The 27,696-nt window shown below is 42.2% G+C and overlaps 10 protein-coding genes across 10 annotated transcripts; 7 read left to right on the top strand and 3 right to left on the bottom strand.

Moving 5' to 3' along the window:
- Positions 1–325: 325 nt before the first annotated feature.
- BX661DRAFT_200456 (uncharacterized protein) lies at positions 326–1,346 on the top strand (the record flags this gene model as incomplete). The annotated part of the gene is made up of 4 exons (XM_051538414.1): positions 326–393; positions 684–768; positions 959–1,038; positions 1,178–1,346. The coding sequence occupies 4 exons, from the start codon at positions 326–328 to the stop codon at positions 1,344–1,346; spliced, it is 402 nt and encodes a 133-aa protein (XP_051389291.1).
- A 206-nt stretch (positions 1,347–1,552) lies between these two features.
- BX661DRAFT_216626 (uncharacterized protein) lies at positions 1,553–2,319 on the top strand. The gene has a single exon (XM_051538767.1). The coding sequence runs from the start codon at positions 1,602–1,604 to the stop codon at positions 1,920–1,922; it is 321 nt and encodes a 106-aa protein (XP_051389290.1). The 5' UTR covers positions 1,553–1,601; the 3' UTR covers positions 1,923–2,319.
- Positions 2,320–3,687: 1,368 nt separating this feature from the next.
- Positions 3,688–5,384, top strand: BX661DRAFT_207345 (uncharacterized protein; the record flags this gene model as incomplete). Its single annotated transcript, XM_051538659.1, has 1 exon — positions 3,688–5,384. The coding sequence occupies exon 1, from the start codon at positions 3,816–3,818 to the stop codon at positions 5,382–5,384; it is 1,569 nt and encodes a 522-aa protein (XP_051389289.1). The 5' UTR covers positions 3,688–3,815.
- Positions 5,385–5,441: 57 nt separating this feature from the next.
- Positions 5,442–6,337, bottom strand: BX661DRAFT_187606 (thioredoxin-like protein). The gene has a single exon (XM_051537257.1). It carries the CDS (start codon positions 6,212–6,214, stop codon positions 5,561–5,563), a length of 654 nt encoding a protein of 217 aa, XP_051389288.1. The 5' UTR covers positions 6,215–6,337; the 3' UTR covers positions 5,442–5,560.
- A 6,323-nt stretch (positions 6,338–12,660) lies between these two features.
- Positions 12,661–14,331, top strand: BX661DRAFT_60185 (uncharacterized protein). The gene has a single exon (XM_051539309.1). It carries the CDS (start codon positions 12,983–12,985, stop codon positions 14,147–14,149), a length of 1,167 nt encoding a protein of 388 aa, XP_051389287.1. The 5' UTR covers positions 12,661–12,982; the 3' UTR covers positions 14,150–14,331.
- A 383-nt stretch (positions 14,332–14,714) lies between these two features.
- On the bottom strand, positions 14,715–16,760 carry BX661DRAFT_187598 (uncharacterized protein). The gene has a single exon (XM_051537256.1). It carries the CDS (start codon positions 16,618–16,620, stop codon positions 14,875–14,877), a length of 1,746 nt encoding a protein of 581 aa, XP_051389286.1. The 5' UTR covers positions 16,621–16,760; the 3' UTR covers positions 14,715–14,874.
- Positions 16,761–17,227: 467 nt separating this feature from the next.
- Positions 17,228–19,227, top strand: BX661DRAFT_187596 (mitochondrial small ribosomal subunit Rsm22-domain-containing protein). The gene has a single exon (XM_051537255.1). The coding sequence runs from the start codon at positions 17,387–17,389 to the stop codon at positions 19,157–19,159; it is 1,773 nt and encodes a 590-aa protein (XP_051389285.1). The 5' UTR covers positions 17,228–17,386; the 3' UTR covers positions 19,160–19,227.
- Positions 19,228–20,695, bottom strand: BX661DRAFT_187595 (PCI domain-containing protein). The gene has a single exon (XM_051537254.1). The coding sequence runs from the start codon at positions 20,583–20,585 to the stop codon at positions 19,236–19,238; it is 1,350 nt and encodes a 449-aa protein (XP_051389284.1). The 5' UTR covers positions 20,586–20,695; the 3' UTR covers positions 19,228–19,235.
- A 252-nt stretch (positions 20,696–20,947) lies between these two features.
- Positions 20,948–21,523, top strand: BX661DRAFT_187594 (putative acetyl transferase). The gene has a single exon (XM_051537253.1). It carries the CDS (start codon positions 21,004–21,006, stop codon positions 21,457–21,459), a length of 456 nt encoding a protein of 151 aa, XP_051389283.1. The 5' UTR covers positions 20,948–21,003; the 3' UTR covers positions 21,460–21,523.
- A 1,089-nt stretch (positions 21,524–22,612) lies between these two features.
- BX661DRAFT_200449 (uncharacterized protein) lies at positions 22,613–23,707 on the top strand (the record flags this gene model as incomplete). Its single annotated transcript, XM_051538413.1, has 1 exon — positions 22,613–23,707. One exon carries the CDS (start codon positions 22,613–22,615, stop codon positions 23,705–23,707), a length of 1,095 nt encoding a protein of 364 aa, XP_051389282.1.
- Positions 23,708–27,696: the final 3,989 nt, after the last annotated feature.

Genomic DNA, 27,696 nt, shown 5'->3' with positions numbered 1-27,696 from the left:
GTTTTAGTTTAGGAAAATATATTTATATAAATTTTGGAAAATAGTCTTGTTATTCAACTTTTATTTTTATTTATTTTTATGCCTATCAGCATAGAGGCCCTTCTTGGCCTTTGTAAAATGCACTGTCCCTACTTTTGACAGTTTTGCGCAAGCATGTCATGACCGTCTACCGTGTTACAACACCCATATACAGGATCACACAGTATATCTTTTTACAAAAGCTGGATAATGAGTGATTTAATATTGTCGACTATTTAAATCAAGGTTTTTTAAAGAATGTTTCATCACCCTTCGCCTCACCGCCGAAAACAAACCATGCAGCAACATGAACAACGCAAATAGCAAACTCGTTAACAAGCACAGCCACACGTTCGTCGAGGAGACCAAGTTTGAGTATCCGGAGCTCATTAGTACGACCTATGTTACTAATTATAAGGGTACGACAATCCTCGCCGCATATAAATCTCATATATCTCAGCGCTTTAACAAGCAGTTAAAATATATGGTCGACATAACACTTGACATAAAGAAAAGAACTAAACGGCGATACAAGATACTTACAAAGGAGGGTGGCTACACCAAAAAATAAATACAACAGCATATTAGCAAGGAAATTAGAATTCCAGCAGAGCCAGGAAGCAGATCAACACCAAACAAATTTTAGATACTGTGCTTCTTGACAGAATGGAGCATTTAATTAAGAGGATTTTTGGCACCTACCCTGAGGACTACAGTTTCGGCGACAAAGGCCTTCAGTATGACTCTGTGGTCAATACAGTGAACCACATTGGGGCTTTTGAGATTTTCTGGGTTTTAACTCCCAACAAAGGTGTGCGGACGATTTCCCTTTTTTTGATGAGGACGTCTATTGTACCCAGGGTTTATGACAATTGACAAGACCATTCTTGCACGGTGTATTCTGTCCATCACAATAAACCGACTCAGAGCACTACACAAGGATAGTCTTTGCCTGAATATCAAGGTCATTGAGATTCTGCCTTTGACAAAGCTTTTAGTCAAGTCATCAGAGGAAATTTGGTCCCTATTTTGTGATATATCTTGTGGTTTTTTGTCCTTTTGATAATCGAGCGAAAACGGCCAACAAGTTCGGAGGGATCATTCGTACGGATGGGGTTGCGATTGTTGTATTACTTGAATCACCCGCAAACACACAGAGGAAGAGGATCAAAGCTGAGATGATCAAGGCTAAGAGTATTTCACAGCCTCGGAAAGGTTCTGGCAATGCTGAGAGCAATAGCAACAGCAACGACAACAGCAGCAGCAATGGTGGCAACAAAAACAGCAATGGCGTACCCCGCGGTAAGAATCATTCCACTCTCGATTAGATTGATACTTTGCCAAAACATGTCATTCATGATATTGTTGGTAAATCGGTTCTTTGTGATACAGGCCGTAGGGACATGCTCTATTGTCTGGGATATGACAGCAATTATAAAAAGGGTGAGATAATTATTTTCCGCCATACCAAAAACTCTGAGGTTAATAAACGTCATGAATACATACACCTTTCGTTGGATCCGCAAAAATGCAAAAAAAAGTCTTCAAGCTTGATCCCACAAAGTTTGCCAAGGCGGAAACAAATGGTTGGTATACATCTGTTGAGGATGCCGAGCGCACGCTCAACCACCCTGGCTTCAGTACACTTGATTGCAAGTTATATGTTGAGTACCTCCTTGAGCGCCCAAAGGGTGCTTTTGTTTTGGGAGAATATTACCACAACACGCAGATCCTCAGCAAGAGTCGGAAACATGACAATAGCAGCTCAATTGACCCCTTGCACTGCAAACTCCGCTATATTTCCTCTGTTGACAGAAAGCGCGCCGACGTCAAACTCTCAATCTTTGCGTGCAAAATTTGAATCAAATGCAGTCCTTATTCTTGGTAATTGGACCCAGGCATGATCCGTCATCACGAGCCAATTCGTGGGAAGGGGCTGCGGGAAATGATAATAGGCCAGTGATTCATTGTCTACTTGATTGGCGAGTATTGCACCTCAACATTTTTCCTGGCGTGCGAGAGCAGGATGGAGAAATTTAACAAAATTGATGATTCTCGTTTGAAGAATCCCAAGCACAAGCACCACGTCGCAATGGCAGCAGCAACAGAATGGTCAGCAGCAGCAGAACCAGGTAGCCGCAACAGACATAAATATAATTCCAGCAGTAAAAAACCTCGCCAAATTTTATGCTACAGCTTACTCCAGTGCACAATGGAAAACTGCCTGCATACCTTCAGGGCCAACGGAACCAAGATCAAGGATGGCGAAAAAGTATCATCAGCCAGATGAAAGTGGAATCGTGACACGGCTGCAGTGCTAAACTTTCGCATAATCCTTGATGCCCTGCTTACAGGTGAGCTTCCTCCCCCGTTTCTTGCACAAAAAGGCATCGTCAGAGTCGGCTGGAGCCGAGTCAACAGCGACACCCGAGACTTTGCTCAAGCCGAAACCCAAGCCCAAGCGTGTCCGCAAGAAACCATCTTCCCCTGCCTTTTCTCTTCAAAAGAAGCAGCGAACTTATTAATATCGTCAATCATAGTGGTCTATTGCCACTAACTTTTAAACACTTTATTTGGGGGAAGGATGCCGTTTTGAAGTGTATTTGTAGCCTCATTATTTTCTTATAGTGTACCATGCACAACATAATACCTGCTTATGCAAGGCAGCCATTTTCTATACTACTTTTGACTCAGCGAAATTAAAGTTTCATTTGTAAATAAAATATAAAACAGGAATTTCTATTTTTTGTGCAATTAGCAATGGTTAGTTCAAACAATAGTGGTGGACATTTTACAAACAGCACTATGATTTCCGTATTTATTAAATTGTCTGTTTGTGCTTCTGTATGGAAAATATATATATATATATAATTTGCAATGCACGAAACAAAGTAGAACGGCTGCGTCAAATATATTTTACTTGATTATAATTTGAAGCAGCCATAAGTAAAATTTTTGTTTTTTAATCTGATCGACAAATAAATCACAGTTGGTGTCCAAATTTACAATAAACCAATGTTGGCATATATTTAGGGTTAGTAGTTTTTTTTTACAGCCAACTGAAAATAAAACAAAAAGCGACTGAATTATCAAGCTCAAAGACAGCGTGTTCTTTTGTTTTCTACAAGTACAACTCACAAGTGAGCTTCATTGCGCAAATATCTTTCTTTATGCAGCACATCTTAAAGATTGACGATTATAAAACAGGCAATGATTTGTTTGCGCAATATTCTTTGGTTTCCAATTTCACATTTGGCTGGTAAGAAAATTAAATAGTTTCTTTTTCTTTTTCGAGTCCAAAATCATGCATTGCCGCAAAACAACGTCTATTTCTGTTTGCCCTTCATATTTGGTGCCGTATTTAGTTTTAGCTATTTTTATAATCCAAAGGCACGCACGCAGAAATGACCATAAAAAGAGAGGAGTCTTGACACCAATATTATTTATTATTATATGTTTATTATAATTTTTATATCTTCCAAAGACGAATGGAAATACCAACCAAAAATAATATGCCATTTGCGCTCAGTAAATAGAAATCATACCTCTACGATGCAACATATACATACATTTAGCCCGATTGTTTGCTTGAATTGTTGAATATAAATCCGCTGTGGCCGCCCGCCTGAAACATATGTGATTCTGTCATCTTATTTTATTTTATCTCATCTCACTTCATTTATTCATATTTATTACTCTTGCATTGTTATCCTGCATTTTTCATTTATTTATTGCATATTTCATTTTTCATAGCCTTTTCACCCACTGCATCAACACGCGTTTAATTCACTCTGACAATGTCGTCGATTCTCAATCCCAAGCAAATGCTCACCGAAAGCACAAAGTTTAGAATTCTCTGTCTCATGTTCAAGCACTTCTCGCTCGAGAACAACAGCATCTCTGCACTGGCCAATCCAGCAAGCGCCTCGTTCAACTTACTTATGGGCAGTGTTATTGCACACCAGCCAGACCTACGCACTGCTGGCGATTCCCTCAACCCCGTGCTTGAGTCGTTTGTCAGCAACCAGAACTCGCGAATTTTTTGCGCGCTTACTGACCTGCACGAGTGGTACACATCGGGCATGAGCTACGGGATTCTTCAACTGACGACTAAACATATCAACAGCATATTTAAGCGCCCGCCTTATGAGGTCCGTCCGTACACCCGAGAGCTCACCTATGCGCAGCGCTTGGCCATGATCTACCACGTATGCAATCCCAAGCCCTGGAATGTGTTGGTCCAGGCCTACGAGGCGCTGTACAAAAGCCAGTTTGATAAGATTTGGCCAGATAAGTCCAAGTTTATGCTGGACCCAAGCTGCATATCTCTAGTGCCGTCCGACATCTACAAGATTATCCACGAGTGCATATCTACCGGGTTTTCACCACAACCCCTGGCGCCTGAACACAATTTTGCCATCACTGCGCCCAGCCATACCCTTGCCAAGGGCCAAGTGAGGCAAGGTAAAGTGGCCAAGCAGCGCTCAATGTCAACGACAATCAACAGCAAGATGTCTAGGGATGCAATTAGGTTGGCTATTGGCAAGCCGCGCAGTACATCGTTTGCAAATAGCTCAGGGTGCGGCTCGAAAATGTTCCTTGCCTCCAACATGGTCTCAGAAATGCCGCTGTTGGCCAGCAGTTTTTCAAATCTTGCTTCCGAGCTTTCCAACTCGGATATTTCCGCTGCAAACTCTACTAATGATGCCGCTGCCGCCGCCTCCATCTCCTCTGCCAGCAACAACACGCCACCATACAACACCAGCTGGATAGGCTCGGCGGGCATGTTTCAGCTGCCTGCAAACAATACCGATAGAGGTGCCGCTGCCAGCTACATCTCCCTGGGACTTGGCAGCATGGCCCACCAGCCCACACCATTGTTTGACAGTACATTATACCCCAGCAGCACATATGGCTCAATAGCAGGCATGACACGCGCGTTAAGCAGCCAGACTGGAAGCCAGCCAGCAAGTCAAGAGCACAGCCAATTCTATACACCGCCCTTTGATATGGTAAATCTGAGTCAGGAGGACTTTGCTCGCGCTCTCAACTACGCGGCTGCATCTGCCGCGGCCGCTGTTTCAGCTACTTCGGCCATTCCAACATCGATGACAGTGCCCATGACAACGCCAATGTCAATGTCAATGCCAATGGCAATGGCAATGTCAACGTCTTCATTTACAATTCCTGCAAGCTCGCTTGGAGCATTTAGTGACAACTCGGCTAACTCAAGCACTCTTGGATCCGGCCCATTGTCTATCTCGTCCAGCGCGACATATATGTCCAAGGCCAGCCCCAATGGGTGCAACCCTGCATTCCAACATTCACCCTTCGTGGACTCCGCATTTGGCAGGTTGCAAGAGTGAATTAAACAGACTATATGTCTTTGTTTCATTATCTTTAACTACCCACAATAATTTTATGTTTGAACTATTTTTATATCGTATTTTACAATTATAATGCTGACGCCTTTATCGAAATACTTTAGAAAATACTTGAATTACAAAAGCATTTCAGCCAGCTTAAACTTTAACCGCCGTTTTTACTCATCGGTTCGAAATGCCTTTTCAAACGCCTGGACAAATGTCTCTGGCGCCTCGGCACCCGAGATTCCATAGCGGTCGTTGATGATGTAGAACGGAACCCCAGATACACCCAGGCGCTGGGCATGCTTGATTTTCTGCTTTACTGCATCTATGCCATCATCAGAATCCAAGTACGCCTTTGTTGTCTGGCGATCAAGCCCGGCATCCTCAGCCGCATCAAGCAGCACATCTAACTCGCCAATATCTTGCTCGAGCTCAAAGTAACGGTGCATCAGCGATTCAACAGCCCTATTCTCAGTCTCGCTGCTCTGAAGCCTGGCAAAATCAATCAAGCGATGCGAGTCCATGGTATTGGACATTTTGCCGCCAAACTTGAACGCGATGCCCTCCTCTATGCCCGCCGCCGATAAGCGCTCAAAAATGGCTGTCGCTCTGTCTCCAAACTTTTGCCGATATACCTCACCCTTATTGAGACCATTTCCCATCGCCGAGTCTAGCTGGTAGGGCATGTAGTCAATAGTTGCGCTAAAGTCAGGCCACCGCTGCTTGGCCAAGGCAATGGCCCTTTCAATCCTACGTTTGCCGACGAAACACCAGGGGCATATCGTGTCGAGAACTATGCTTATACTGATGGCGCGAGAGGTTGCCATATTGTGTGTGTATGTGTGTGTTTCAAATAAAATGTGGTTGAATTGTGATAATAATTATAATTGTAATTGTATTTTAGATTTCAAAATAATAGTAATAACGACACTTTAACAAAACAAGAGAGAGCGTGAAAATAGATCGCATTTTTATACGGGTGACAGATGCACCCGCATTTTCATTTTTGAGAGCAAGGGCAAGATTGAAACAACCAATCAGTGGCACTTACCTTTTTCTAAGCAAAGTTGTGGGGGGCCTTGTATTAATCGGCAGATGATCACAATTTTTTTCTTTGCTGACTAATTATTTCGATGCTTTCAATATTTTGTGCAAACGGTAAGCCTTGTGCATTGCACGGGGCCGTCGTCAGCAAAAAGAAAAAAATGCACTTTGCTGTGCGAATTACGACTGGAAATCAAAATGACAAAAGGGGGACGCAGTCAAGCTTACAAATGTTTGCGCCAATCGTGCTAATTCACACTCTACAGCAAAGAAATTTGTCTGGATGATGCCAAATATTTTGAAAGAACAGTCAAGCACCCATTGTGTGATGATCAAACATGTACAACAATCATACAATTTTTTTGCCGTTGATTTAATAAGCAAGTGAATGTCAATATTTTCAAAAAAAGGACAAAACCCAGGTCATGTTAATAAATAATGCAATGTGCACACGTTTCAGCACTTGGTTTTATTTTTAGACATGATTGGCCAAAAAAAGCAAGCATATATAAAAGTTTCTAATGAATCCTTATTCATATATTTATTGCTTCTTTAGAATACTTGTATGGTACTGCCAGACCTTTGCACAGGGATCCAATAATACAAGGAATATTACTTTAAATATTTTAAATTTACGAAGATTATTCGCGCTCCAGGGGCTTATATAACATGTGGTAAATGTAACGCCGATCCGCCGCACTATTCTGGTGAACAAAAACTTGAATTATTTAAGTAAATTGCTCACGATTCCGTCATTTGATGTTGAAGTGGCTAATAATATTGAATATATGCAAAATTAACAAATTGCAATCGAATAAAGGATCAGGGTACATAAATTGTTTTAATTGTTTTTTTTACGCGTATAGGGTCAACATTTGCATTGCTTAAATTACATGTGTACGTTTGTAAAAAAAATAGTTTAGATCTTGATTTAAATAAAAGGCGCTGTTTTTTTTGAGCAATACTATATTCATACTTAAAGCATATATTAAAGTGCCAGTTTGTATTTTATTTGCATTTTCACACATGTGAAAGCAAGCAGATTTTTTGCGAGGGCATAAAATAAAATACTTTTGAGTGCTTTTAAATTGACACCACTAAATGCAATTGAATAGGACTAGTGGGTGCACAAAGTACAACGTGCATTGCGCAGGATCGACCTGTCTTAAAACTAAAAAAAATGCGCACGTGTTTTGCTGCATTGCCTATATGGCAAATGACCCGCGTTCCAATAATATACGTTAAGTTGCATTTATTTAATAGTTTTATTTTATATATTTGCACAATCAATGTAAAAATAAATACTGAGGCTGAGCGCGTGCCAAATACGGACCCTTTGGTAGGGATGTGTTGCAATAGCATGTGAGCATATATGGAAAATGTATATATATATGCACACATTTTATTCACAAATAAACGTGAGCGTCTATATATCTGTGAATACGTATATGTCTAAACAAAATTTGACATTATTTTTGATTTGAAATAATAAAATGTCATCCAAAATCTGCATTTTTTGCATTTAGCACGTGTTATAAGCTCACAAATTATGTATAGGCGCTTAGTGATTTTGATGTTGGCCGATAAACTTATGCTGTTGTTATAATTTATAATTTATAATTGCTTATTTTTGACATTCGATATCAACACGTAACATGTACATGTATGTGTGCATGTGCATGTAAAGAGTCATTTATTTTGACAATAACAACCCGTTATTGTTTTTGCTTTGTATAGTTTTTTTTAATTATATATAACCAATTCCTAAAAAGAAAAAGTTCACACCGGCATCAAAAAAACATTAATTGCCGTGCATAAGGAACATACAAATGTAATCCAATGACACAACAACAAAATATGACCTTTCGGAAAGAATGTGGCCGCGCATCTCGGAAATTTCTTTTTGTATGCCATAATGAATTTCAACAAATATTATTTCCGCATTTTTATAGCAAGCTGCCGGAAAGGGAGAAGGACAAATTTGTTTCAGGTACGTTGAAAATCGCAATGCAAATGTCATTGTGCGGTGAATATCTTTTTGTATACGTCAAAATTATTGAATATTTTCTATCTGTCTGTCTGCCTGTCTGCCTGATCAGATAGGTTTATATCTGAATACCTTTCTAACATGCCATTTAGTCAGTCTCAAAAAAGAAATAACAACAATGGACATTATTTCAGCTTACTTTTTTGTTGATTTGCCAATAATGACAAATAGAGATCAACACGTTGACAAAAAAAAAACTGTCAGAGCCGCAGGAAAATACGCATATGTGCATGCGTTTGTAAGTTTTTACTCCACTATCAACTTTGCATTCTGGTCTTTTCATTTTTCTGTACCATATCCAGTTTGTATCAGTGTGCGTCCCCAAAACAGTGCAGTTTCCATTACCAAATGGGGGCGTTGCGATTATTCTATGCTGTGTCATGGAAGGGTCCGCAGTTAGTTTTTCTCACACAAATGGCTTTCATTGTTTACAGCGTTCTCACCGAGTTTATTATATTTTGACCCCATCAAATCAGTTTTTATAAGTGGAATCGGATGAAAAAGAATACAATGGAAACCAAAATGCCCGGCACCGAAATATCTACCACCCTCCCCCTCCTTTTGACCGAACAACAATAAAGAATAATTGGCGGGTATTTCCCATCTCTAAACTCCATGGTTGTTGATTTGAGTGCGCAGTTGACAAATTTCTTTGAAGGCCATTGTTCCTTTTTTAGGCGTCAAAAGAAAAATTGATCATGTATCATCACTCCGCGTTCCCCCCCCCCTCCCCTTTTTTTCTTCTGAAACGGATGTAATGTCTGATTGTGTGGTCCTGAAGAAATACATCCGAGTGAAGAAATAAAAAATTAATTGCTGTGCTTAATGCCGAAGTTTTTGTTTACATTATCATGTATTTTTTTTTACTTGTAGCCATCCTTTCTACCAATCAAAAGTGATATTCCTTGACTCTGTGAGCTGTCCACAAAAAAACCAAATGGGTTTGTTGTTGGGGGTGGCCGAGCGCGTTTGAAAAAGAGAAAAAAAGACAAATAGGAAGAACTTGGAAATGATGTGCGCAAGTTAGGCAGCAAAAAAAAATAAAATAAAAATATGTTTATTTTTGTTTGGTGATCTTGATAATATTGATTTCCACCAGTTCCATTTGTTCGTGCTTTTCTTCCTCCTTCTCCCAGCACACATACACGCTTCACCGATTGCCAACTGTCAAAACGCAGCATGTCCGATGGAGGATGTTTAAACAAAATTGACTCTTGGGGGGAGGCGCGACACAGCAAGTCAAGTTTGCTTTGTCCTGATTTCTCATTTCTCATTTATTTTCTATTTTCTATCTTCCTCTGAATCAAGCACAGTTTTGCGCCATTTTTACTATTTCGGTTTTGCGTGCTGCTCATCATGTTCAGCAAATCAGTGATCAGCTTGTCCATGATGGGCCCCCTCAGCAATGACAAGCCAAGCCAAGCACAGACACGACGCGGTCCCAAGTAAAACGCGGATCTGCTGCCTTTTAAATTACAGCAATACTAAAAAATGTTTTGCGGCGTATTTTTCCCGAGCACGGATCTTTTTTATATATGCCAGCGCAAATACAATATTTGCTGGAAAAAGATAAACCAGTGGAAAATACGAGCGGAGGCTTGCATTCCACACCCAAAGATTTATTTTTATTTTTATTTTTATTTATTTACAAAAAGAGAATAATACACGGATTTTGCTTCTTTTCCTTTTCCATGTCAGCGCCGCTGCAGGAAAAGGGGGGGAGGCGCTTGAAATTTTTGTGGGCCAAAGAGACAGGACTTTTTTTTTTGCGTTATATTGATTGCTGATCCTGAAATTGAAAAAGAGAAAAATAAATCATGTGCTGCATCTGACACTTACACCTGTTCAGCTGTACAAGCAATGTACATTCGCCTTTTTTAATTCTTGTTTTGAAGAATATAGAGGGAGAATAAAAAAAACTGAAATCAAGCAGAGCAGGGCAGAGCAGAGCAGAGCAGAGCAGGGCATAAAATGCAAGCCATGGGTATAGCAAGAAAGGAAACGCAAGGATAAAATACCCATCGACACCCCCTTCTCGCTTTGGCAAGGCCGGGTTGGCAAAAAATGCAATGCCAATTCCTTCACCCCTATGTCTTTCTTTTTTGCTGGATTAGTGGCGAATTCGTTTTCCGCTTTGAGACAGAAAACATATTAGCTCAACCCTGATGACCAAATCTGACTTTTTTGCACTCCTTGGCAAAAAACTTTTTATTTTTTTGCTCTATTCGACCTGTCACTCCATCACTAATACCTGTTGCTAATCAGACAGGAAAATAAAAAGAAAGCAGCAGATGGCGGGGGACACTTATAAATTTTCTTCATGCATCTTCAAGCAATCCTGTCCTTCCCCCCCCCCGCCAAGCTCTTTCTCCGCTTCACCCCTCCATGACCACCAACATGCAGGAATAACAAAAAGGGGGGCTTGTTTACTATACCCTCTTAGAACACCCCCCCTCTCCTCCTCCCCCTCGGCAACGTCAACCCCCCTCCCCCCTCTTCTACTTACCCTCGTCATTCTTTTTTCTACAAGTTCAGCTTGTTTTTTTGTCTCCCAGAGATTACATGACTGCAATGACGCCCAAAGAAATGGTGTTTAGAAGACATGCGCAGTGCCGGCAAAAAAAAAAGAATAGAAAAAAATAAGGAGTGCCCACGCAGCCAAATGATGGGCCAGAGGGCAAAAAAAAAGATGAAGAAAAAAGTATGATGGCGAATAGTGAGCGAACAAGAGACAGGAAACAGGATAGACAAGGAAAACACAAGGAACAAGGGTCAGGCTTGCTGCCACTGCCGCTGCTGTTGCTGCTGCTGCTGCTGCTGCTGGGTGGGTACATGTCAAGGTCCAGAAATGCATAAAACTCCAGGGACCTTTCCCGCCTCCGGTTTTTTTCTTGTCTGGAAAATTATTGTCTCTTGTCTCTTCTCTGAGTTTCCATCAATTTTTTTTTTTTGCTATTTGGTACATGTTACGTTATTCATAATAATAGTAATTATAACTCGTCTCTACTTTTATTATTATTTATTCACCCCCTTTTCGACACTATTGGCTCTATATATTTTGTTTCTTCATCTATATACCTATTTATACTCTTAACTTTTTTTGTTAGTGTGTACCGCTTACCCCCTTTTTCTCACAGCTGCGTAAATACAATAACCTTGGCAAACAAGCGCACTCGCACACAGACACACTCGCACTTACACTTACGCGGGACGTAATCGAGCATAATCACACACAATCAGTAAGTGGCGACAATTTCAACGAATCTTGTTTGGCATTTATAGGACATAGGATGCAATGTTTTTTCTTGTTATTCCAAATCACCCAGCGCATCCAAAAAAAGAAAAATGACTGCGAAGAAAGGCAGGTGGTCATGATGTTGGGAAAATGGCGGGCAGGTGGACAGTACTTAAAAAAAGAGGCAAATCCTTGACTTTTAGCCATTCTAATGACAAAAATCCTAAAGCACGCGAGCACCGCCCTCTGCCCACCATCACCATTATTTTCCAACCTATCTTGATTAATGCTTTTTTGGAGTTTCAGTTGTCTTTATGCTTATTCATTTATTTACTGGCTCAACTTATTTCTTTTTTATTCCCAAAAAGTTTCCCTCTATTTCTTTTTTTAATCGAGTCCTCGCTTGTAAATAAAATAAATGTAAAGAAAATCTATTCTTGCATCAATCTGCCTCATTTTTTCTGCCACTTTCCTTTTCATTGCTTCCCTATTCTTTCCAATTAATTTTTTTTTGCATTTTAGCTTTTGGTTGTTCATTTAGAGCAACAACTTTGGGCTTAAAGAATTTATTCCTTTATTTTTCTTTAACAGAACCCAGCTGACAGCAGCTTAAAGGTTGGGCTTGGAGATTCAAATAATACACCTGCTTTTTTGCTTTTTATCATTTCATTCTATTTTATAAAGAACTTCTTTATACTAATTAAATTTCTTCATTTTACATCCCTTTTCTTCTCCTTTTTTGCCCTAAAATGCAGTTTTTTTTATTTAGATTTATAAAATTATTGTTGTGCCCTCCTCATTCTTTTTTGTAATTGAATCTGTATCACACGTTTTCTTTTATGCCTCCAATTGTAGCCTTATTATTTTTTTATTTTGTTAAAAGCCAGCTGCCTTCACTATTTTTTATTTATTAGAATTGCCAATTTTGTTTTCTTATTTTTTTCTTTTTATTTTTATTGTGTCGTTTTAGACACATACATACACATAATTATATATAATCGACCTGAAATCCTGTTAGGACTCCTCCAAACTTTTTTGTTTCCGTTTTGTTCCAATTGCCTATTCCATTCCCTTTTTATATTTTATTTGCGATATCACATTTATTTTTGGCTTTTGCTATTAACACCTACAACTATAGAAAAGTGAACAATACTGTTTTTTTCTACACATATACCCACATCCACATATATTTTTATGACAAGTGGTTTTACACTACTGTTTGTCAATTGTTCAAAGTATTTTTACTCATAAACTCGTCACATTACAATAATGTTTCCAGTAGATTCCATTCCAGGTCGTTATTCTCAGGTTCCACTTGCACAATACCTTTCTCTGACAGGCACGATGAACGATAACTATGCAACCCTGCGTCGCAATGACGCTATTCTTGGGACACCTATAAACCGCATCAGGCTAGATAACCCGTCTCTCAGCAAAAGCGGCAATGAAAAGTATGGTCTCAATGACATGTCAAGAAGCCACCCCACTCTGCAACCTCTGGGCCTCGGTGGCTCAACTTTTATTCATATAAACGAGTCCAAAAAACATCATCGTCCTAGAACCAGTTCCGGTGCCAGCTCCAACCCCTATTCACTGCCAGCACTTTCCCACCGCCAATCGGCGTCAGCGTACCCTCTGCCGGGTCTTGCGCACACTCTGCAGGCACCTGCCTACCCTCTTCCAGCACCTGCCTATATGCCATATCCAAGCCGCAAAAGCATGCAGTCCCCGAGCATGCAAGGCGGGTACTCCTCAGGGAAAAACTCACCCACTGACACCCTAACAAACACAACAGCAGCAGTATCTTTGTCGGGTTACGATAAAAGTATGTCATCGCATAAACGGTCGAGAAACGCGTGGCCAGCGGACAAGACGCGTCAAATAATGAATGTTCTTTTGGACGAGTTCCTTGTTGACCCCTCCTTCCGCACAACTATTTACCGCAGCCGCGAAGAGCGTGACCACCGGTTTACCCCCTCTGGCCGCAGCATCTTGCAGGAGTACAATAAGATACAGAATCTCCGTCGTCGGTTTTTTATTCCGCTGAGTTATCTCTTACAATGGGACCAGTTGCGCAACATGCCCTTGTCCTCACTGTCGGGAACGGTGGATGGTAGGAGCCGGCAAAAGTTGGGCATTGAGAAGAAAATGTCCAAGGAGTTGGAGCTCAAACGCCTAAAGCTTATTTTTGGTATGCAAGACAGGAATGCTTCTTTTTCTTCTTCTTCTTCCTTGTCGGGGATGGGGGATGAGCAGGAGTCGGATAATGAGCAGGAGCAGGAGGCCGATACGGATAATAGAAAGCCGGTTTTCGAGCTGGATATCTTTGTTACAGAGCTGAAGCTGAGAGACCCACTTCTGTGGGCACGCGGATATGCGGCATTCCAGCTGTGGACATCACGCAAGTCCTCTATTAATTTTATCCTCAACCATTGAGTTGAACATTTTTTAATCAGTGTTTTCTCCACCACATCCATCCACACACCTCTCCAATCTATTTTATGTACATTTTATTTTATTTTATGTTTATTCATTACAGTTTCTAGTTCTTTATTTTTTAAGATTATTATATATATTATTTAATATAACATGCCATGGCACGTTATGGCACTTTAAATACACATGTACAAATGTTTTAAATACGCTTGTTTGTTTGCTTGTTTGTATGAATAAACAGGGAAATTGATGGAGAGGTGGCGTAAAATATATATATATATATATAATTTTGACACTGAGTTAATTAGTACTTTAATATGCAGCCACACTGTTATTTCTCCATTTGTTTTGTTTTCCTCCACTATTCCAAAAAAATAGTACTTGCAATGGTGTACTCGAATAGGCTTTCTTTTATGTATACCATTGTACATTGTACAAACAATAAGAAAAATGAAAAGTACTTTGGATATATATATATAATTTTGCCAAGAAAATTGAATAATGTCTTGGGTTCATTGCCAAAATAATATATTTATTTATTTGCTCCACATACATGTGCAGTTTATTTTTCATTTAGTCTTTTCTTTTATTAACTTATATAAAGAAAACGACGCAATGGTGTGTGTGTGTGCGTTCGTGTTTGTGTTTTGTATGATTTGTAAAAAAATTCTAAATAGTTGAAAAAGAGACGTAAAAAAAAAGAGGAAGGGGGAAGATAAAATTTTTTAAATAATGTTAGCACTATACTTGCGTGGTCTTCTCCGAGCACCAATAGCAGTTCTCAAGGGAACAACAACAAGGGGTGTGCAAGAAGCCCTAAACAGCCTCAGCAGTGACCAAGCAGTCAAGCAGGCAGTAGCCAGGACAAACCCAGCAAGTTGCAATGAACTATACCGATATCCGTATATCCACCATCCAACAGCCAAGCAAACCACAGGTTTAATCAGTCCAATCATAGCCACGCCCACGACACCGTCGCTCACACCAACCCTGACCATCGCCACCTTGGCCATCAAGGTCAAGGCACCGAGCATTGCAACAGCGACGGAAATACCCAGAGCTTTGGGTGACGCAGCATCCAGAACATCCAAGGGACGCTCCACAAGCGGCCACAATATCAAAAGCATAACAGTGACTATGGATGCGAAATGACGCATAAAGGATGCGGCAGAAAGCGTCGGGTGCTGGGCTAAATGCTGGTCGACAGCCAAGAAAAACCCAGCGGACAAGACTAATGTAGCGAGCGCAAGCAGGAGACCAATGAGGAGTCGCACCCAATGGTTACCGCCGCTGGATATAATGTTCGTGTAGGCTACCATGGAGAAGGCCGGGGACCAGATGGCCAGGGCGGTGGAGATACAGGCGGGGAGGGCGAGCCAACGGCCAAAGGCATTATTGGTCTCTGCAGCTTTGTTGCTCAGACGGTTGCTGCCCAAAGGATGGCTGATCGCCGTGCTCAAGCTGCTCGAGCTGCTGCTCATCCCACTGGCGTACCCACTGGCAGTGGCCGAAAACTCGTCCTCCTCAAGCCTATTCTCTGGCGTCAGCCACCCGCTGCTGCTGCCGCTGTTGTTGCCGGAAGCATCGCTGCCGCTAACGTTATTGGTGAGCCTCTCCAATGCCGCCTGCGGCCAAGAAAGGGCAGCAGCCAGGGATGTGGCGCCGAACTGGTCGAATCCGCGGGTGCTCTTCCGGCCAAGCACCGCGCCAGCCATTGCGCCAGACACCACGGCCAAAGGCATAAGCGCCTGAACAACCGAAAAAGTACCATGCACCGAATCCCAAGCCCGCCCATAGTGCGCAGCTACAAGTGCCAGCACATAAACCAAGGCCAAAGGCACCATCCGCGCAGTCCTCACAACGCCGGCGCGCTCAAACAACATCCACCGACCGCTGGATATTTCCAAAACAAGGGATGCGCCGAGGTGGATAAGGATCAGCGAGAAGAAGGGAAAGTGGAAATCAAGATCATCTGAGACTATGACTTTCTCGATTACCGCGCAGCCGATGGCTGGAAGGCAGATGGCTAGGGCGCCGAGGAACGCTAGGGTGCGCGGGTGCCGGAGCAAATGCAGGGATGGGTGGGAGAAGGTTAGTCGGAGAAGGAGCATTGTGAGATAGGGTGTGTCTTGTTCGCCTGGGGAGCGGCGCCAGAGATTTGCAAACCGGCTCAGAAGGCTTTTCATAAGTGATGGGGTGCGCCGCTTTGCGCTGTCTCCAGAGCTGAAGTAGTCGTTGGGGCTGTTCAGTAGAGTGCTGACTGTGGTGGGTTCTGTTTGGTCGCTGCTGCTTCTGCTGTTGCTTCTGCTGTTGCTTCTGCTTCTGGTGCTACCATTGGTGTTGCTGCCGGTTTCGGTGTCCATCGATATCCTTGCGTGGGATATGCTTAGTGGCGAGTTTGATGTGGTTGAGGAACTGGACGACTGTATATTTGGCATACTGCTGGTTTGGCGAAAGTAAGGACGCGACATTGAAGGTACAGTTAAAAATGATGATGATGATGATAATAATAATAATAATAATAATAATATGTGTATGAAATATAAACGCAAAATGAAAAAAGAAGGTGTAAATAGAAAAATAGGAAAACGAGATGAATGTTTGGGATTTGATAGGCAGATACAAGAAAAAGAAAGGTGATAAAAAAATAGAGGAATAAAAAACAGTTTTTCCTTTTCCTTTTTTTCCTCTAGTTTTTTTTGTTGTTTACTGCATCTTTATTTGTATTCCCCTTTTTATTTTTTATTTTTTTGTTCAGCCATCTCATAGGAAAAAGAAAGACAAGAAATGATCAACAATTGGCAAACTGGCCACCACTACAGTAATAAAAATATTATAAAACGGTTTGTCCTATCACGAGAGCGAGAAAGAGAGGATTTTCAATCCATATCACATCAATACAGAAAGGGAAAAAGCTTGATTTTGTTTTTGGGAAATCTATCGTTCTCACTCACTTGTTCCTAGGAGAAAATAAAAAGGAGCCAAACCAAACCAGCCAATGGCCAATTGCGCTCTACCTTTTGTTGTTCCAAGCGTGTGTTTTGGGTAAGAATTGCACTCGGAGGTCCACCCCCTTCTCTCTCAATTAGAATAGCCGCACGTGATGAGAACAAAAAATTCATCGCTGATCTTGGTCAGATTACAATCAGAAGAACAAAAAACTTGCTTTTTTCTCAAGTTTCTTCAGCTTCAATTTACTTTATTTTTTTGCATTTAACAAAAATCATAAAAGAAAAAATGGCGCTGCGAATGCTCGCACAAAAAGGAGGTCTGCACCTGCAGCCGCACCTGCACCGCTCACTGCGCACAAGTGCAACACTGCTTCTCAAGCAGGTCCCAGACTCGCTCTGGGCCAACCCACGCCCACCACCAGCCACCAGCCTGCCCCAGCTCACAACAACCACAACGCCATCCCCAGAGGTGCTGCAGTCATTGCAAAGCCTAGACGAATGCGTGCGCGATCTATACGCCGAAGGCCTGCGGCACAGCGGGCCGGTATTGCGCGGCACAGACGAGGTGCGGTTTGGGCGCAAGTATATTGGGATGGTGGCACTGCCCGAAGCGGTGACGCAGGGCATAGCAGCGTATTTGGCTGGGAGGGATCAGCGGGCGCTGAGGTCGGATTACTTGCGGATTGCGGATTCGTGGCGGTCCACTGGGCAGATCACGCCGCCAGGAAAGGGCAAGGGAAGAGCCGCGAAGAAATACCGCCGCGGAGAAGAAGATCAAGAGGGGAGCGGCGGCGGGGAGCGGGATGAGCTGCTGAGCGAAATGAAGATGCTCAAGCCATTGCCCGGAGAGCGCATCCAGGTGGTTGTGCCCGGCCACCGGCCTGCGCCCGAGTCGCTGGTGCAGCCGGGAACACGCCTGAAGCCGCATACGCTGGAGTATGGCAGCAGCGAGACTGCAGCGTATGTGGCTGCGGTGGTGCCATCCACATACGCAGTCATTTACAATGTGCTGGCGGAAATCCGTGGCCGCATGCCCAGCGTGGTGCCACGCACAGTGCTGGACTTTGCCTGTGGGCCGGCGCCGGCACTGTGGGCGGCGCAGGAGCTGTGGCCTGGCGGCGTCCAGCAGTACCGCGGCGTCGACGTTTCCGAAGACATGCTCCTTGTGGCCGAGCAGCTGGCAGCGCACACAGCAGTGGCCGAGGTGGATTTCACGCGGTACTTGCCGCCCAACACCGGGCTGCAATCCGACCTAGTCATTTCGGCATTTGCATTGGCCGAGCTGCCCACTGACGCCATGCGGCTGTCCACAGTGGACACCTTATGGGCGCACACGCGGGATACCCTGGTGCTGGTTGACCGGGGCACCCCGGATAGTGCGCGGATTGTGTCGATGGCGCGCGACCATATTTTGGCCACTGGCCAGGCACATACCCTGGCGCCAGTTCCCAATGATTTGCCTGACCCGACTGCGGGAACGCCCGGGTGGATGCACTTTTCGCAGCGTGTGCAGCGTCCGACCTTCACTATGCGTACGAAGCACTCAAAGTCGAATGTTGAGGATCTGCGCTACTCGTACACCGTGATGCGCCGTGGCGCACGGCCAGCAGCCGTGGACGCTGCCTCTCAAAAACGGAGCCAGCAGGCGGAGGCGGTGGCTTCGTTGGCGGCTGCACAGGCACAGCCCGAACTGTACCTGCCAGACGGCCGGCTGCGGAAGACTTCCGAGCAGCTGGCGGCCGAGGCCATGGACTGGGCAAGGCTGATTCTGCCGCCGATCAAGCGCAAGGGGCATGTGCAGGCCGACGTGTGCACGAAAGAGGGCACAGTGGAGCGCTGGGTGTTCACCAAGTCGCATGGAAAGCAGTCGTATAGGGATGCGAGGAAGGCTAGCTGGGGTGATTTGTTCCCGCATACGCCAAAGTCTGCTACACTGCGCCCATACTTTATCCCGTCGACAGCGGCAGCGTCAGCGGCGGCGGCGAAGGATAAGGATGGCAGGCCTAAGAATCGCAAGGCCAGGCGCAGTGACCGCGCGCTCAGCGAGGACCACGACTAGAAATGGTATTTCCATATTGATGATTTTACTACGTAAACCTTTTTTATTCGAAAACGAGAAAAAAAAACCCCATTTTTCACATTGCCTTTGCGATCTTGCTGACGATCTCCTCCTTGGCTATCAGATGCGTGGTCTTTTCGACCAGTGCCAGCAGCCTGCCTACATCGCTCGCCCACGTGTTTAGCTGCTCCTCGCTATCGCTGGGCTTAGCAAAGCTGACAATGCCAGCGGGCCTGTCGATGCGTGCATAAATCGTGCCTCCAACCACAGCCTTGGCCAAAAACTGCTCCACCTCGTCGCGGCCCAAGTCCAGCAGCTCGCCGAGTCTCTCGACACGCGCGCGCGCGTAGTACTTGGCCACAACGCGGATGTTATGCTCGATTACGCGGTCGCGCAGTGCCATCCAGCGCTTCTCGCCATCGGGCGATGTCGCCGCGAATACTTCGGTTTGGCGGAACTCCGCGCCATATAGGGCCTCGACGGCGGGCCAGCGGGCGAGCTCCATGGTGGTGAAGCTGCGGGCGAGCTGCGCGCATAGGTCGAGTTTTTCCAGGTTGTGGTCGAGGCGCACGCGGTGGAGCATCTCGGCCTGCTCGTTGTTGTAGGGCGCGAGCACCAGGTAGAGAACCATGTTCTGGAGCGCCGCCGGCCATTTGGTCTGGTCGTCCTTGATCCCGTGGGTGCCGTAGACCTGCTCGTAGTGGCGGCAGACCTCCAGGTAGTTGGACTCGTGGAGGTCACATTGGATCATCAGCTCGTAGAACCGCAGCTTCAGATCTTCCGTGCCTTCGCGCTGGAAGTACTTGGGGTTAATCTTATGGCTGATGATCGCCAGCCGCACGTAGTCGCGCTTGGCCAAGCACAGGCGCATTTGCTCCAAGATAAAGTCCGTCTTTTCGCGTCTCTCCATTGACCCGAATGTCTCCACTTGGATCTCCTGCATGGCATCGCATGCCTCCCGGATCATCCCGTGGGTCTCGTACACGGCAACGCGCATTCTCGTCAGTCTTGCGCGCTCCACCTCCACGTGAATCTTCCCCTCCGTCACCACCCGCAGTGCCTCAATCAGCTCCACCCTTGTGGACTCATCCGGAGTCCGATCTATATACTCCATAGCCTTTTGCACCATCCGACTAATTGCCTGCTTCAATTGCCCATGCTTCTTCGCCAAAGCCGCTACTTCTTGCTCAAGCAAAGTCCATTCTTGCGCCGTGCCGCAGATGTCCACTATACGCTCTACTAGTTGCGTTGTTGACCAGAGGTCAGCTGCGGAACGCGTTTTTTTCTCTAGTGCATGTAGTTTTTCGAGCGCTTGGTGGAGCTGGCCTTGGGAGACTAGTTGGTCGATTTCGGGAAGCAGTGCTTTGACTGAAGCCGAATGGTCCTTTTCCATCTTGGGCTCATTTGTCGCGTAATCGAGTTCCATCCTTGTTAATAATAAATTTAAGCTAATTTATCTGAAAATTTAAAAATAATGAAAGTGAGGAAATTGTAAAGTTGTAAATTAAAGTATTAAAAAATGTGTGAGAAAGCAAGGGTTTTTTTGAATTGTTGATTCAACTGAATTCTTACATTTTTTACTCTGCGTATGCGTGCATGAGTATATGTGCGTGTACAAAATAAAAATAATATTGTATGTTTTGCAAAGGTGACGTACGCCGCGTGATTTAATCCTGCATAATCACTCTTTTCAGACTATCCACTTCAATCAATCAACACATCCCCCCCCCCCCCCCAAAAAAAAAAAAATGAAAAAAATGGACCAATTCTGTTATTTTATTATTCCTTCTTTTTTATTCCGCTTATCTCTATCATCCTTATTACTATTTTACTCCATTAAAAGCATGCCAGGAACTCAGCCTGATACCACATACAACATCCATCTGGCCAGCCATGAGGAATACCAGCAATCAATTGCCCTGCGCCTATATGTTTTCTGCGACATCCAAGGATTTCCTCGCGGCGATGAGCCCGACAAATATGACGCCCAAGCCCTCCAAGTAGTTATTACCCACACAGGAAAGGTTGTCGGGAGCTTACGCATAATTAAATCACCCGATGCAACTAAACTAGGGCGTATAGTTATACACCCAGAACACCAGGGAAAGGGATTGGGCCGGAAATTGATAGAATATGCGGAGATTGTTATTAGGAACAGCGAGGATTATGATGTAAAGTCTGTTAAGTTGGGAAGTCAGTGGGATAAAAAGCTGTTTTATGAAAAATGTGGGTATGAGCCCAAAGGCGATATTTATGATGATGGAGGGTCCCCACATATATGGATGCACAAGGATCTTTAAAAATATGAATATATATTCAAATTATTATGATTATGATTTAATAAAATTGACCATGTTAAAAAAACTAATGTATACTAGTGTTGAAAGCCCTCACGGGGGGCTCTCAACAGACACACCTTTTGCTTTTCAGTTTATTTAAAACGACAATCAATAGAAGAAAATAGTTAACGTCAGCTGCTAAACATGTAAATTTAATTACCAGATTAATATAGTATTTTGACTTTCCTAATTACCAATCAGTATTGTATTGTGCTTGCCAACAAAAAATGCAAGTGGATAATACTTGGCTGGCTTGAATATTAAAAATAAAATATTTTAAGAAATCATGAGCAAACAAAGACACAGATAGTGTAGTATAAAGCAAAACAACAACAAAGGCAATTGTTAAAATAAAGAAGACAATTAACAATAAAGGCTTGCGCCCAATATGCAAGGACAAATATTACAATTGGTTGATTGAGAGCAACAACAATGCATGCCAATTGTTATTATTTGTTCCAAATAATGATTGAAAAACACAGCATCTATAGAATTAATGGAGTATTGTTTATAACTTTCTTTGATATGTTGGTCTAATATCCACTTCGAGCTTACTTTAAAAACTTTTCCTAGCATCCCTTGCCTAATTATTGTTTGTTTATGTATTGAGTTTTCAACTCACATTCTACAATACTGCCTAACTTAAATATTTTAAGAACAAATCAACGGTCAACTGGAAACATTTGCGTTCAATTAGTTAAAAAAATAATGCGGCCAGCTATACAATGCTATTATAAAAGTTTGCCCAGTAAAAAAAGTTGCTGCTTACTATAAATTAATTCAGATATTCGACACACATTGATAAACAACCATTGTCTCAAATGTCGACATTGTTAGCTTTAGATGAAAACAACATTATTTAAAAACACAATCACTTGACAAAACAGAAAAAACTGATTGGAACCTATTGCTATTGGTATTGCAATTGCAGTTCAATGATTTGTATCTCTCTAATTTGTTTATGTTTTTGCTATTATTTGCATATGTAATATACTGTGTGCCATATTTTAACATCTACTTTTATGTTTTCACCACCAGCTACTCTGTTACTCTCATTATATCTATTAAAATTTTTATTCTGCTAATTTGGCATATCCACTTATTTTTAATTATGATGACTCAGCTTTTGTTTTTGGCTCTCGTAACCACCGTGGTCACCAGCGTTCAGGCCGCCCTTATTAGCAACAACACCCCCACATTGCATATCTTTGGGAATTCCCTGTCAGACGTCGGCACCCTAAAGGAATTGACCATGAGCATGATTCCTTCCAAGCCTTACTGGAAGGGTCGCTTCTCCTCGGGACCCGTCTGGAACGAGTATCTGGCCAAGCTGCTTGACTATAACCTGTACAACAAGGCCGTCGGCGGTTTTACTTCTGACAATTTCAACTCGGGGCTTCTCGACTTTTTGCCCATCCCGCTTCCCATTCCTATCAGCATCCCGAGCACCCAGGACCAAATCAACAATTTTAAGTCTAAGAACCCAAAGTACAAGCTTTCATACACTGTCGAGAAGGACATTGTGGTGCTTGAGATCGGTGCCAACGATTTTTTTGCTGAGATAATTAACATATCGACAAACAAATTTGCCCTCAGCAGTTTTGTCGAGACCCTATCCAACAGCGTGGTCAGCCAGCTGGAGCAGCTCCGCAGCATTGGTTTTAAGAACATTATTGTTACTAATCTGGCCGCTATCCAGTTTACTCCGTTCGCAGATATTTTGCACCTTGAGAGTCTGGTAAACACCACTGTGCATCAGTACAACGACCAGCTGACTAGCAAGGTCAATGAGTGGGCGAGCGAAGCCTTGGACCTGACGTCCTTCAGCATAGCCGATATTGGTGGATTTGTCGAAACCACAGTCAACTCTGAAGCCATTGCTAATGCCCTCGGGCTCACCAGCGTCAGCACTTCCTGTGTTGGCGGAAACACTCTGAACTTGTTGCAGGCGGATAACAAGCTGCTTGCGCTTATGAAGTTAATTTTTGATGCCAAGGAGAACCTCATGTGTGCTGACCCGAGCAAGTCGTACTTCTTTGATTTTGTCCACCCGGGTGAGAAAATCACCAGGTTGTTTGGTTACTACACCAAGGAGCTTATTGATGCTGTCAACTCTAGCGAGCAGATATCTATGACTGAGGATAATTTGCTCAACATTATTAACAAGTACAGTCTTGGTTCACCTGTTGCTAAGCCTGTCCAGATTTAATTTGTGAAATTTATGTTGTTTTAATTGAACGTCTTAATTTTTGTTAATACATTATGTATAAGTGATCAATACAATATATATTTTTAATAAATGTGTAGCCAAAACTATTTATTTGCATACACCAATATAATTAAGCAGCTTAAAATATACAATAACAATAAAACCTAATAATAATTATAAATACATAGGTATTATAAAATTGCACGCAGAAAATGGTTAAAGGCTATTAAATATTATATTCATCATATTTTAACACTAGTCAGATAATTAATTTTTGGCACTAAGTTAATAGTTGCAAAATTAAACTGGCTTTTGTCAGCTTTATTCATTTAATATTTTTTACAACACTTTTTGCTCTAGTCCTACTGCTTAGATCGGTTTCAACGGTCAATGCCAGGGCAAAACAGTAAACGTCTAACTGTTAAACAAGTAAATTTACTTAGAGGATTAGCGCTGTTTTTATTTTAATATATAGGTTTTATTGATATTGCCCAAGCTGTTTTAAACCATTTCTAATAAATTGTTGAGTTGTATTGCTATTGTTATGTAAAAAAAGTTTTTTAATAGGGGCGCAACAGCATGGCCAAAAAATACCAATGACAGCATATCCACTCACACAATTCATTTTTCAAGTTGATTAATAGCTAGTTTGCACATATGCGTGGCCTTGTTTAACAACTAACATTGATTCTTGTTAATATTAATATTAATAAAAATGAAGTAAGGAGTGTGGCAGCAATTAATTTTATACACGAAGATATAAAAAAATATACACAAATAACAAGCCAAGGTACCCATGCCATTTGTGTATAAGAAGATATTTTCACCATCAAAAGTATTTATCATTTCAACCCAAACATCTCAACTGCATATTTGTTGCAATTAAACTTTTTTTTAGATAAATGTTTTGGAAAATAATTTTAGCTGTAATTTTCATGTTCGTGGTGTTTGCCGTTGGCCAGGCGCAGGAAGTGGGCAGAATACTGTTGCACAGACTGAAGATATGGAAGTGGATGTTGAGGTCAAGAATCGCGAATCAGGTTTTCACCTGCATGCTGATTGATAGGACGCTAATTGGATCATGCAGGCGTAAATTAGGGAGGCATCACATTGATGCCCAAAACATGCTCCCCACTTTGCAATGTACACGCATAAGCGCACACGCGCAAAAACCACAACATTGACTTGCCAAGATACCGGTCTGCTCGCAGAAGATCCAACTCTTGCCAACGGAGTGCACAATTGACAATGTGCACAACAAAGGCGAAAAGGCACATATATAAGATGAGGCCGGCCCTAGCAGTATTTTAGAAACATCAGTAATAAAACCTTTTATAAAATCACTCCTACCTTTTAACACTAGACACTAGTGCTCCTCACCCCCCCTTACTATAACAATACCCAAAGCCATTTTGCAGAATAATGCCAACAAAAACAAATGGTTGCAGGTGCGTCAAAACTCCGCGCAAGTTGAATCAATACCACCTGGCAATAAAATACTTAAGTACGACAGCTACAAACAATGCGTTAATCAACCACAGGCCAACATTCGAGTATGGGTGCAACTTATGCGCTTGTATAGATGGCGGCTCTGTACAATTAACTAATATTACATAAGCATAACCAACTTTTACTAGCTCTATTACTTTTGAACCGACTAGCACTAACAATAGCATTGATGAAGGTTACGAGAAATGCGTTTGGGATGATGGTGGTGTGACCTTTATGAAAGATTGCAACTTTTGCTCCTGTGGACGAATTGGTGTTATTAAGTGTTTTTGACACAGCAACTTAGTAAAAATCTTATTATAAAAACTCTACATAACCTACATAGGTCAAGTTGTTTACAATAATTTCCTTGCACTAGGGTGGCGGGACTGCTCGTGTAGCCATTGAGAGGGTATTGGTGCTGATGTCCGAGTGCGAGGGAATGCGTTACTTATGGTAATTGTCGCAACTATCTTGTAGTAGAGTGTTGCAAAACATAAGCGTTTTGGTGAACTCTTCTTCATCAGGGTTAAACTGGAACCACTGGCACAGGACCCGTGTCCAACGCTTCTTGAATATGTGAACGGCCTTGGTATGTGAGATAGAGTAGTAAAATTCTTGTAGAATGCAGCTCATCACTGAGGATTTCCAACCACTAAGCATGGCATCAGCTGTGGAATGTATGTTGTCCATTGAAAGCTCGGTGTGTTGGTATTATTAAGTGCACACTGAGGGCATGTCCTCCTCTGCCAATCTATTTTTTATTTTTTATTTTTTACATTTCAACAAATACTATAAATAATCAAATTCTTAAGCGCTCGTGTTGGTATTTTTATTTAGGAATAATGTCAGAAAAGTACACTTAGTTTGATCAACACAATTGAGTAACAGCATTACAAAGGTTGTAAAAAAGAACACATCTTCAATATTAGTGGGTAACAAACAAGTTACCAGCATAATACAGCTGGCATAGTTTATTTGTTGTAAAAATACACAATTGTATATTTTTGGAAAATCATATCCTATAGCCAATAATGGTGGGAGTTTTTATTCTATAATTGGTATTATTCGTTTTTTCTACAAATAATAAAAAAACCCATCCGAATTGCAGACAATCAACATATGTGTCATAGTACGCAAAACTCAGTAAAATTATTTTGAGAATAGTGACAAGTGCTGATAATAGAAGATGAAATGAGTGGCAAATATTTTGGCCATTATTTGAGTGCGCCATGTTATTTCCGAGTATTAACATTGTAAAAAAACACAATTGCACATCTGCAAAATTTTTAATAAAGCTGTAGATGGCAGAAATGGAAATGTCCCACTTTTTATTACATTATGTAGAAATATTAGACGTCAAACCTGAAAGTAAAAAACAGCAATATAGAAATAGTTGGATTTGTTTAAAATTATGCTGCTTAAGCTCTTTTTGCTGCATATAACCACGGTAGTTGAATTTAGCTTGTACATTTAAAAAATACACACGACAATATTGTCTAGTTGGATGGTTTGGCAAGACAATATATATTTTTATTATCAACATACAAAGTGACATGCAAACAGTTGACACAAAAGTCCGCCCCCCTAAAGTAAAAAAAACAAATATGGTTAAGCAAAACTTAAGCGTGTATGCATCTCTCCTACCTTTAACACCAGCCCCAAAATAACGCCATGGGATACTTTCCATAGTGTATTTTAAAATACTGGACTCGACCTTAAGGTGCATGTGCCATGGTATGACAGCCCCCTACCCCCAAAGATAAACACGTGGTAAATGCAGATGGTGTCCCTCATCTTTACATTTGAGGCTATAGCAAGAGCAAACAATTTTTAAGGTATCATGCATGCCTGGATGAGGTAAAAAAAAATCAAAAGTGAATTATTATCAAATAAAAATGAGCAAATTGGGTATTTTTTTATTTTAACAGTCAAAAAAACCAAATGTTTAAATTAAAAATTGCAAGTAAAAACGTACATTGATGTCATTTGTGCCTGTTACGCAACTCCCACATTTAAATAAATGTTGCTCTAATTGCGTCTTTATCTGTCTGTAAATGGAAAATGGCAGCAAACCCCCACAAAAAGTGTTGAATGACAATGAGGCAAAAGGCAGATGAAGAAAGGGCAGGTATGTGCACGACCAATAACTCCATGCATGTCCTTGGGATTTGAGCTGATGCTGTGGCGCTTATCACCAAGTAAAAAATAAAAGATTACAGCATGTCATCCATAAAGCAAAAGCAAAAAAACAACAGCAAATTGCCAGACAGGGACAATAGCTCTGCTCAAAATAAAAAATTATGTTCAAAAGGAAATTGCGCGACCACAAGAAAAAATTGTAACACCGTATTCAGAGGTTCCAAACCCGCAATTTATGCCACTTTTACCATCCCCTCTCCCCTGTTCACTCTACACCTGGCTGCAATTGTTTGATGCCTTGCGCCCTATTGTTCAAGAAATCAATAACTGCTTACATATAAGAACCCCCCTGGCCTGGC

This window comes from Kickxella alabastrina, assembly GCF_025024165.1.
Source record: "Kickxella alabastrina strain RSA 675 chromosome Unknown BX661scaffold_26, whole genome shotgun sequence".
Taxonomy (NCBI): domain Eukaryota; kingdom Fungi; phylum Kickxellomycota; class Kickxellomycetes; order Kickxellales; family Kickxellaceae; genus Kickxella; species Kickxella alabastrina.
This window is presented reverse-complemented; position numbering and strand designations above follow the sequence as displayed.